The sequence below is a fragment of the Branchiostoma floridae genome, chromosome 13 (assembly GCF_000003815.2).
Source record: "Branchiostoma floridae strain S238N-H82 chromosome 13, Bfl_VNyyK, whole genome shotgun sequence".
Lineage (NCBI taxonomy): Eukaryota > Metazoa > Chordata > Leptocardii > Amphioxiformes > Branchiostomatidae > Branchiostoma > Branchiostoma floridae.
Window position 1 is genome coordinate 9,376,131 of NC_049991.1, and position 11,959 is coordinate 9,388,089.

At 39.0% G+C, this 11,959-nt stretch overlaps 2 protein-coding genes and 1 long non-coding RNA gene across 3 annotated transcripts in view; 2 read left to right on the forward strand and 1 right to left on the reverse strand.

The window, feature by feature from the left end:
- Window positions 1-1,619: 1,619 nt before the first annotated feature.
- LOC118428719 lies at window positions 1,620-3,676 on the forward strand. The gene is made up of 3 exons (XR_004832679.1): window positions 1,620-1,733; window positions 2,921-2,997; window positions 3,572-3,676. It is a non-coding gene; the product is annotated as an uncharacterized LOC118428719 (long non-coding RNA).
- A 213-nt stretch (window positions 3,677-3,889) lies between these two features.
- On the forward strand, window positions 3,890-6,605 carry LOC118428480 (lysyl oxidase homolog 3A-like). The gene is made up of 5 exons (XM_035838563.1): window positions 3,890-3,944; window positions 4,219-4,410; window positions 4,717-5,043; window positions 5,463-5,573; window positions 5,967-6,605. Exons 1-4 carry the CDS (start codon window positions 3,890-3,892, stop codon window positions 5,570-5,572), a joined length of 684 nt encoding a protein of 227 aa, XP_035694456.1. The 3' UTR covers window position 5,573; window positions 5,967-6,605.
- A 1,854-nt stretch (window positions 6,606-8,459) lies between these two features.
- The window catches only part of LOC118429504 (40-kDa huntingtin-associated protein-like), a gene marked incomplete in the record, with an annotated part of 7,194 nt that continues 3,694 nt past the window's right edge, over window positions 8,460-11,959 (reverse strand). Inside the window, 7 exon segments of the mRNA XM_035840000.1 lie at window positions 8,460-9,245; window positions 9,499-9,554; window positions 10,129-10,175; window positions 10,558-10,642; window positions 11,294-11,358; window positions 11,618-11,650; window positions 11,903-11,942. Of these exon segments, the coding sequence (XP_035695893.1) occupies window positions 9,164-9,245; window positions 9,499-9,554; window positions 10,129-10,175; window positions 10,558-10,642; window positions 11,294-11,358; window positions 11,618-11,650; window positions 11,903-11,942 (408 nt within the window).

Consider the following 11,959-nt stretch of genomic DNA (forward strand, 5'->3'; position numbering starts at 1 on the left):
TTTAAGTCATCCGGCTTTCATTGCATGGATTAAAAATATACATTCTTTTCATGTGAACAGAAAAATCAGAAGAAAAAAAACATATTTCAATTAGAAAATGCTCATAATACCCGAGGTCCCATGAGCATGTGTCCTAGCTATAGACATCCTAATGTAATACAATGACATAGAAGCTGAAAATATTAAACAAATTTCTATTTCTCTGTCCCAAAAATTATCTAGAGTACTTAAAGCCAAATATGCGCATGGGGTAATTGTAACGTGGGCTCAAAAATATAGGCATCCTCACGCAAAACGGCATGATCAGGACATGTGGCTGTAAAATTGGACAAAAGAGCCCAAAATGATGGTTTGAAAATGGCAATTATACAATTAAATCATTTTAAAGATGTGTTTGGCACCCTTTTTGCATATTTGGGCAGGCATCCCTATGTTGAAAAAAAAATCATGGCACAGGCAACCAAATTTTTTTTTGTCTGAAAATAGCCACCACCCCCCTCCAAAATCTCCAAAATAAATCAGCCAGACTTCTTCAGCTTTAAATGCTGAAATTGTGACAGTTTCTTTTTTGGCCATTTATTGTCTTAGGCATCCGCGCACAATACTGCTCATAAAATGGTACGGGGTAGTGGTGAATAGGGAGTGGGAGGCACTGGTAAACAAGTAAATACAAATATCGATCTGGACCCGGACGGTCCCCGGGACCTTGCATTCATGGATTCAATTAATACATAAATAAACAAACAAATATGGAGCTATACAGAGGGATGTGGCGACGGACCGTCTCACGAAAACGAGGCCCCACGCAAGGCTTTCGCTAGGGATGGTGGTTACACGAAGTTTGTGTGCGCGTGTGTGTGTGTGTACGTACGTGATCATGACTTGCAAGTACAATTTCACCGGTAGGCCAATAGAGTCCATTCCAAGACACCATGCGGATGTTTGTTGCCATTGTTTAGAATTGATTTAAAAGTTTTGTAATTATATGTCTAGTACATTTGATACTTCAGAAATATTTTTAACACTGTTTCAACTTTATAAATATTTCCCTGGTCCTGTAAAACTTTGGAAATATTCATGGTGTTGAATTGGATACTTCTAATGGTTTCTAAAAAATGATAACAGCATTCTACCATTATTTACCATTTTCTACCATTTGTTGTAAATGGTTCGGTGGGCTGGGAAGATAGCAATTCACACATCCTTGCAAAGTATGGTTGGGTGCCATGCAACAATGGCCCACCACAAAGGATCCACCAGTGCCCAGCAGTGAATTCTAAAAATATACAGATGCAACAATAGGGCTTACTTTTATGGGGACAATAAACTAATTTTACCATTTGGCCAGGTTTACCATTTTTTGTAAATATTTGTAAATGTGAAATAATCACAGAGAGGTTTCACAGTTATTCTAAATAAAGATATTTTTGTACAGTTACTTTCAAAATGTTTCTAAAATATTCAAAGAAATTCAAATAATTATAATATAAATGAGTATGTTCTTAGTCAATTTTTTGAAAATAATTTAATTATTGTGGCTCAGATATTCCTTTATTCAAAATAATTCAGACTAATTATAAATATCGCCTAAAACCCTCATGGTGTCTTGGAATGGACTCTAAACACTGTCAGGTATTTCGCCGTAGGCTATCGTTTGGTGTACAGACTGCACAAGTCAGGTTACACCCTCTCTATACAAACGTGGTACAATTTACTACGGGCAATCAAGCAAGGTAAGTTGGACGTTCTGTTTGTCTGTACCAGACTAAGTACGCTTGGTATAAGAATGATAATTTGCAATCACTAGGGGAGTTTAGCCACCGAAGCGTTTTATCGGCCAGGAGGGGGAATGTTACCCTTCCCGCGAACTGACCCTCCTGGCCAAATATTCCCCGTTTTTGCCGGAATCTACGATCCATACCCCCTTAGGAATGTCTGGTGAAGGCTAACTGTCTGTTCATTGCCTGATTGCCCGCCGATCACTCTGTAGGAGGAAACGTTGTATGATTGTGAAAGGGGGAGGGAACTGGCACCTTGGGGAGTTACACTGCGTGTATTGAAGGTCATTCGTATGTCAGAACTACTTAAAATAGCAATCATTCGGTTAAAGAATTGATCAGCTAATTAGACGACTTACTGACGATCATAAAGTGGTAAAAACACCACAGAGCCAAATTAAGCCAAGGCCGATTGTAAGATACGTTGAATCAGTGACCTGTCAGTCTGGGTCTGAACAACTTATTATTTATGGCCATTGAGACCCTTCAGGCTCTTTGGCTGGTGTCAACCCTGATGAAAACTCGCAAAGTTTGTCCTTGAAGTTGGCACGGTTTTGTGATCAAGTCAAAGCTCACAGACAGGACGGTTGAGGTAGATTTCATTTCGTGATGTCTATCTTTCTAATGACATCGGAGATTTCTGGAGCGGCTTAGTCTGGCGTGTCATTGTTTACGTGTACCCTTCCTGACCCTTGCGACAGTCTGTTCATGGTACTGCCCAGGAGCCTTTGTCCCTAAGAGAATGAGTCATGGCTTTGAACTTTTGTGTACCCTCTACACTTTCTAACCTTCTGAAAAAATCTTGAGATCTTTTAAAAGAATCTTGAGACTTAATGAAAGATTCTCAAGAAAAAGCCTCAAGATTGACTCGAAACATCTCAAGATTTACCACAAAATCTGAAGATATCTTAAAACAAATCTCAAGATTTTTCGATTTTCAACGAGGCGTGAAGACCCCTGCTAGGGGTTAATATGATCCGTTCAGTACCAGAGGACTGTTTTCACACAATATCAGCTAGGTAAGTTTAGGCTGTAAGAGGCCACAAATATTTGTTTTCCAAAGTGCTCTGCTTGCAGTTATTTGTCTAACATGTTCAAGTCTATCAAAGTTCTTCTGTCATCAGTTTTCTTCCTCATTTCAGCCTAGCCATGGCGTGGAAGGGACTCTGGCTGTGTATTTTTATCGCGACAGTTGGCTACTCCGTAGCAGCACCTGTAGGTGAGTGGTGATTCGCCTAGGTCCTATAGTAAGAGTCATTTTACTTGGGAATGGGTAAGAAGAGATTTGTCTACGGTCCTTGGGTGAGTCGTGGGTAGGTTAGAAACTTGCTGGGAGTAAATCAGCGCTGAGTGGTTATGGCGTGGTTAAGATTTAAATTTGACTGCTGACTTACTCCCGAAACCAGCCAAATACCAGCCAACCGCGCCAAACACCAGCCGACAACTAGCCAACCCATTCCAGACCTGCTGTGCACAAATTTCAAAACATTCAACTAGCCAACCCATTCCAGACCTGCTGTGCACAAATTTCAAAACATTCGGCTGACGCAGGGGAACGCCAGCCGACTACAGCCGACCTAGCTCCCGAATCACTTCTAACCATAGTCGGGCTATATCTATCTCTATGATGGTTTACTTTATTTCCATGTGGATTATATATAAATTTTTGAGACTTCAAAAAAGAACATCAAAGATGACCAGGACTGCGAACATCAGGCGGTAGGCATAACATTAGTTTACACCTGCTTATGGAATGAAAAGTGAACACATCCAAATGTTCCGTTTATTCCCAGCCGTCGTGCAATTGAGCACCGTTCCAGTCTTCCAGACAGTGCTTGTAGAAATCCCCAGGTTCGTTGGCGATAGTACTCGATGCAAACCAGGACAAAAGGCAACTCCTATTAGTAAGTGGATAATAGCATTTTTTGCCAGAAAGGTTATGTTTTCGGTGTCGTTGTTTGTGTCTGTTGTCAACATACCACGAGAAGCTGTGTATGAATTTGGTAGGAATTTTGTGGACGGGTAGCGGTCAGGAAAACAAAAGAGAATGTTACAGTTATAAAGAAAACGTTCTCTGAATAAGGCAATGATACTCCTCTGTGACTATAACAATGCAACATCAGATTACTGGCCAGACTAAGAAAAGTGCTGGGCTGCCGTCCCAATGTCCTTGAGACCTTAGAGCAGTAGTAGTACTGCTTGCTAAGAAAAAGCATTATCTTACTCCTAATCCAACGATGAAAATATACTTTTGATAACGATATATTTCCCGCATACTGTAGGAAACTGTATACCCTGAATAAACTCTACCCTAAAGTTGTTTATAATTTGAGAGTATTGCCTCTCTTTTTCTTGACTTGTGGTTATAAGTTACAGTTTTATACGTTTGAAGGAATCGACGACAATTAATAATTCAAAGCAACAGCAAGCTTTCCTGTAGCTTCAGGAACGGATGTCACTGGAAACGAGTTCGAGTTCTCCTGCGAGCCATGCCGAGCTGGATACAAATGTGTCAACGGCGACGAGGTGGAGGAGCCATGCGAAGCGGGCTTCTATAGCAGGGCAAACGCGACTTCCTGCGACCCTTGCTCGGTGGGATCTCATAGTGAAACAGGCTCAGCAAACTGTACCGGTGGGTCAAAATATGTCGTCTCTAGTCACCCTTTTTTTAGTTCCTACATGTACTTTTGTCGCATGTCCTGTAGGTAACTGAAACGTTTATCGTAATTCAAAGGTCCATTGTCATTTCAAAATGAAAACCATCGAAGGTACTTCTTTACCTAAATCCGAAACTTGTACCAATACACACTTTTGATACTTGCCAAAATTAGTATTTTCTAAAAGCGCTAGGGACGGAATAACTATTCATAAAGCAACACTAAAAAGCATAACGAAAATATATGAAATATGACGATAAAAATCGTATGCTTCCTTAAAGGTGTCAGGCTTCGTGGCGGATTGACTTCAAGGGAAGGCAGAGTTGAGATTCTACACAACGACGAGTGGGGCACAATATGTAATGGCACCCACGTTAACTACACCTTCGCAAAGGTTGTATGCACTCAACTGGGCTACCAAAATGGAAGCGTATTGGATATAGCTTTCAATAGTCTATGGCAAATACACTTTGACATAAGCTCGGATCCAATTTGGCTATCTAACGTCCAGTGCTCGGGTGAAGAAGATTCCTTGTATGAATGTGAACACAGCGGATGGGGTGGTCATCGGTGTGAACATGGAGGAGAGGCTAGCGTCATATGTGAAAGTAGGTGAAATATCTTTAAAATATGATAATAATACAATTGAAGAAGCGTACAAAGAGGAAAAGCATATGGGATAAAATTTGCATATTTTCTGTATACTTTACAGCAGGGATATGACAAACCCGCATGATATATAGAGAGATACTGTACAAATTGCTATGTTTGATGATTGCTAAGAAATGCATAAACATTACAAGAGATTTTGGAATGAATATACAGGGTTACTCAATTGATGAATATTCAAATCATGAAAATGTAAGTAGCTTTATCAATATCATCAATGTAAACATGCTAACATTACGGCAAGTACATTGTGAAGATCACATTACCACCAAACTTGTAAGATTGTCGTAAAATTTAGAACTGTAAACTTGAGATTCATTTTTATCTTAGATAATGCTCTTATTTTCTTATATTTCAGGCCGTGAGGAAGCGCTTTCTTCGCCCATGGATTCCGATGCTGAAGACGCGGACATTGGCTCTGACTATTCCTATGATACTAATTTTGAAGACACTCGTCAGCGCATATAAGGTCACATATTTATCTAAATAATACATAGATCTAGATTTTTCTCTTCATCGATGTCTCTATGTAGAAGTATCTATGCCTATATATGTAATCACATAACACATCATACATATAACTATATATAGTCTTATAAATGTAACAAATGTATATTAACAAATCTTTATAAGTCTATCAAGCTATCTATCTGTATATATATAGATGGACATATAGAGATGTCCCTCTTTATATATATATATATACATATGGATTTCTGCATGCAGTATGAGACCTATTTCATGCAGTATGAGAACTGCTGTTATATCTATCTCTATCTCTCTCTCTCTATATATATAGATATAAATATATATTCATGCAGTATCAGAATATATATACGAATGAATGTTTCTATTTCTGCAGGAATAGACCAGCTTCCATGATGGCGGTCGGCCGTGAAGCACACAGGTGGATCCTGCTTTCTTCAATCCCAATGAAAACGTACCTACCTACCTACCTGGTCTCTTCACCCCCTGAACGTTGAGGGTACAAGACAGCCATGGGGATGGAGAATTGTCTCCAGGCTTGTAATTTAGATGTAGCTTCTAGCGTACTTATGGTAATTATATCATATTTCATTAAAATGACGGACGGAGCTGGAGGTAATCTCACAAAGACGGATAGATGCGACCATATAAATAAAGTACTATTTCATACATCAAGTTAACGTGAATGTAGTATTTCCGCAATTGATAGACCCTGTTTTGTGTCCAACAGTAAATTAGACAAAGTATGCGGAACGTTTCCCCGAGCATTACAATATATAAGGCTACTCTTACGTCGAAACGACAATCAAGCTAAAGAAAATGTATAGCCGGAATCATATGAGCATAGCATGAGGTTTGTCAGTTCATTTCATGTAGTATTACGTAATTCTAGCCGGCAGCACAGTAACTCCATGATGACATTTGTCTGATATCCCATCACTGAGTTGCCTTTATTTAGCACCATTATATCAACATTAAATTTCATAATTCACTGAAGTGCTAAGATGTTCCAAAATATTCCCCTTCAGATGCATTCAAAAACTACAACATTACATGATGGTTGAGATGCTGATAGTTTGGACCTAAAAAAGACCTATGTAATATATATACTCAAGATATCATTATCGGTATAAAGTTTTTAATTAGATGGTATTCCTTTGTTTTGCTTTTCAAATATAACCTTACAAGTGCTGTTAATAAACAGTAAATATAGAAGTTATCATTAAAATGATTTTAAATATCAGTTTGACGCGTTTACATTCGTCAAAACATAGCATAGATTAACTTGAAAGTTCACCTGTGTTGGTAGACGTCATTCTTGAACTGTAAATTCCGACAAAATATTGGACTCACCCAAATTTTGAACTGAACATCACCAGTCTTTGTCAAGGAATAAATTACTTGCTATACTTTAACCTACCATAAGGATAGTGCAAATTGCAATGAAATTTTCTCTTGATCAACTGTGCCGAGGAACATAAGACATAAACATGCAGTGACTGACAACTGTCCTTAATGTGTTTTTTTCTCGTGTTTGTGTGCTGTTTGAGTAATTTCTATTTGGAAAGTGGGTCCTAGGATCGTGTCAAGGGAGGCTGCAAGTGGCACTTGGGTCTAGTTGACTCCTTTTCAAGTGACAGTTTGATCATACATGTCATCAAAGCTGGGGCAATAACAGCCGCAGAAAAAGGGGGGGGGGGTGAACAAAATTCATCGCTTTACCATGTATGTTTGTGTGTGGATAGCGCTTGCAAGCGTGGTGTCAATGGCCGGGTTTACACTCACGTTTTACTAGTCGACTTGGAGTACACTCCGCTGGAGTACGACTTAGCGGAGTCGATACAGCTGTGTAAAAATAAATGTAAAGTACTCAAGTCCTGGACTTGAGTTGAGTTACTTCAAAACCATGCTTAAGCGCGGGTCTAGTCTAGTTACTAGGGTGTCTGTGTGACGCGTGTTTGACTCTGAGCCGACTCCAGGAGAGTTATGCAATTCTCTGGACAGGAACAACATGTCCATACTCGGCAACCAAGACATACGTGCAGACAAACTCTGATCCATACCAAACGGAGCCAGGTCCACTTAGCGAAGAATCAGTGGAGGCACAAATTTGAAAATTTGTCTTATTTTTTTGTCATAAGTTTTCGGTTGAAATTCAAATTTTGAGCATCATGTAATACACCTTTCTCACGCGGCGGCCATGATAGATCTAAAAAGAGGTCTATGAGGCAAACAAAAGACTGTCCATCATTATTAGCAATTCAACCAGTGATAGCATAGAAATTAGACAATTGACCAATAAGAGAATGGCTGCATGTCCGTCAAATATTTGCATTATTATGTTTTTATTTTGCATCTCTTAAGGGACTATGGGATCAGCACGCGAGTCTAAATTGCTACATATTTCGCTGCATAACACTAGTTATAATATTTATTATTTGATCTTATATTGTGAAAATTTGTGTGGTCTGAGAAAAAACTAAATGGGAGCTGATTTTAGAAATAACTTTTGTCTGTTTGCCTCATTGACCTCGTCTTCAATCTATCATGGCCACCGCGTGAGAAAGGTGTATGAGGACTCAGAGAAAGGCAACAGTGCCGGCGTAGCTGGGCGTTCCTAATCTCTTGGCGGTCCCATGTGTGAACAGATAGCTCTTGAGTGGGGCTCCGAGTTGAGTCGAAAACGCATGTGAAAACCCAGCCAACATCTAGTCTGGAACGCCCGGGATCGAACCCTTGATCTCGTGTCCCAATCGACGTCTTGTGCATTAGTATCAATGTTTGACTTAAGAAGTAAGGGCAGAGCTACTCTTGCTGTTCTGTACACTATTGTGATTACAGAAACACAGAAAACAGATTGTCCTCTGGATGGGCAGTAACAACGTCATTGTATTACAAAATGAAAACAAATAAGCCATTTTTGTAATATGTAATCTCCAAGCAGATCCTACAATGGCATAAAATAGTACCAAACTGGCCAAGGAGTGTAGTAAGCCAAGAGGTGTCCATTTGCCATGTAGCAAAACACACTCCTCTCCTAAGCCGGCTTCACTCCTCTGCCAGCTTTTGATACTGTCTTATGCTACCGTAGGATCTGCTTGGAGATTATAATATATGGTGGTCAACTTGACTTGACTGGTCAACAGTAGTTCTCATTTCAACTCTGAGTTCCATAACATACATTTATACACATATATTGTAAAGAACAGTTACTGTACACTAATAATCTGTGCACTGTCACATATCGTTAACCTAAATCAAAAGCTGCTGTGCATCTGTCTTTACATGGAGTCATGTTCACATGAGACTACAAAGAAGGGTGCTCCATCTCCTGTATAACCAGGTGCTGCAGGTGGTTCTGTAGTGACTAGATCCCCTCCCCTGAAGGGTGTTCCATCTCCTGTATTACCAGATGCAGCAGGTGGTTCTGTACTGACTAGATCCCCTCCCCTGAAGGGTGCTCCATCTCCTGTATAACCAGGTGCAGCAGGTGGTTCTGTAGTGACTAGATCCCCTCCCTGACAGGTGTTCCATCTCCTGTAGAACCAGGTGCTGCAGGTGGTTCTGCAGTGACTAGATCCCCTCCCCTGAAGGATGTTCCATCTCCTGTATAACCAGGTGCAGCAGGTGGTTCTGTTCAGCTGTCAGGTGTGGCCTGTAAAACATATAATACATGATGTTCATCAGTAACCCTTAATAGGTGGGTCATATCTGAATCTTGATGTTTAGATAAAAGATTAACACATCTCTCTGAGTGTGCTTTAAGGGTTTGCAGATACAGTACATTACTAAACAGATATTTCTGTTGTGATGCTTATGACGTTATGTGATGTATATAAAATCAATCAAGCTGTACAGTAGCTAATTAGTTTAACACAATTAGTCACAAAGCAAAAAAAAGTCCTTACCACAAGTCCTTCTGTAGTGACTTAAGAGCAGAAACATCTCTGGACTGACATGCCATCTATGGAAAATACATGTATAGGACATTTAGTTACAAATAGGAGAATGTTACTCTTGAATGAAATTGTTACAAAACTTTTACATTTACCAATAAAATGTAAATGAGAGGAGTCAAGCATAATCAATCTGATATCAAATCTGTTATAGCTGCCAATCTTTGTTTGTCCTGTCCACAAATATAAATGCCATGAATTATAATTGTCAATGTATGAAATACTGTAAATGCATTTAAGTTCGCAGGGATTTAATTTTGCGGTAGCGGGAAAAAGTACTTTTCATGGTGGTTTTAAGTTTGCGGTAACACCATAGACTACAGTCTAATGCCATAATAGAAAAATGTTTGTGGTGGTTTTAAGTTCACGGTGAAGCGGTCACCGCGAAAACCGCGAACATTAATCCACCGCGAACATTTCTGCATTTACAGTATGTCATGACAGCATGCTTAAAAACTTTGCATTATCCACAAAATTGTGTGGAAATGGGCAAAGCAAAATCATTACTTAAGTATTGTATTGTCATGTATTAAAAACTACAAAATGACAAGAATGCTGTTACTGTTGTGCACATCTTCTTACCACTGTGGACTGCAGTAGCAAGAAGACCTCTTCACTCAGGCAGTTAACTGGAACAAAATGTCAAACACCTGGTTAGTTAATAAAGGTACTAGCTCTATCTTAACCATAACTAGTGATACAAAAATTGTGATCTTAATGACTAGTAACTTACCATGTACAATTTATCTCTCAGAAAGTATAGGTACTTTTTGCTGTTTGCCTGTTTTTTTGCTACAACCAGCATAATTCATTAGGAAACTAAAAGGATATAAGGTTCAAAAGCCTTCTATGCACTATGCTTAAAGTCAAACTTGAACTCGTAAAAACTTTGGGGGTTGAATTTTACGGGTGACAAAGCTTTTTGAGGCACCAGTCTAGAGGTCTACTCAACTTAAGTGTAAATTCCCTCCTGAAAACTATCTATAATATAATAGAAGAAGCCAGACTGACCAGGTGCTGAATCTTCAGAGTGAGACTCCCAGGCGTATCTCTCCAGCGTCTGAGCATGCTCAGGACGGATCCTCTGGGGCGTGGGCTGGGGAGGCAAGTTTGAGATAATCATCTGCTGTAAAAGGTTATACATATCTGTACATATCTAACATTTGTAAACTTAACATTTGTTTTTTTGCAATATTTGTCACACTAGCATAGTTAGTAGTAGACTTCACTTCACTTATCTTTACATTAAAAAAAATAAAGTCCAGAAGAGAAGTGTTTCAACTTTCTACAGTTTCAAAGAACAAGCGTAAAGCCGACCTACAAAAAAAAGGGAATTGATTATGGTTAACATCATGAGGGGTCAAGCAAATTCATCCTCATCATCCTTTATTGATTTCAACATAGCAGACATAATAGCAGCCTGAATAGCGTTGAAATTTACAGCATAAAACCGTATATATACAATAAGAAACAATATATCAAAATAGTGAACAGGAGATTTATTAGAAACATGGCAGATTTCAAGTCCATGGCAGATTTCAAGTCCACAGGCCTAGGGTTCTAGTCAGGATTTTATTTTAGCATAATACTAATAGAGAGTTCTCCATTTGTCCTGCTTTTGAAGGACCTAGAACATGGCCTATCATTCTTCAGATGATATGTCAGTAAATCATACATGTAGGTGCAGCTGATACATGTATGTAAATAGTCATTTAGTGGTCATATGTAAATATTGATGATATATTACCTGTAAGAGCATGAGTAACAGTACTCTGGTGACCTCACATCTGGCCAGGATGTCACAAAATGCACCTGAGAGAGGTAAGACACAACAGTCTATTATCACATCTTTTATTTTAAGAGTTCACAGGAAACATTTCATTTCCTTTGTTTCTCCATATACATGTGTACCCTTTACCCAATAGCAGAGTTTTCCTGGATTTTGAATTGAAATAATACTAAATTAAATCAAATGAAGACATATCACACCAACATGAAAAACTATCAATTCAAATATGATTGATAAAAGCAAATTTGATACAGCTTGCAATGCATTTAGTCAATACCATACCTATTGGTCTTGATGCAGGGCCACTGGCTGAGCCTGTTGGACAGAAATTGTTATCATATAGGAACAAATCTCTGATGCTGATGTTTTATCACAGATAACTTCTTGTGGCCTTAAAACAACCTTACCATCACAACTACATTACTACTCATACAAGTTTACAATTACAAGTATCAATTGTACTGCCTACACATCTACTACAACAAGTATTTTGTACCAGGAAAAACTTTTATTTCTAAACAGCTTTTAAATTAGTACATGTTACAGTACGAGACTTGCTGTGCTTACCTCCCCTCTCCTGTGCCAGGTAAGCCATCTCTGTGAAGATGTCAGAGCCCCATCATA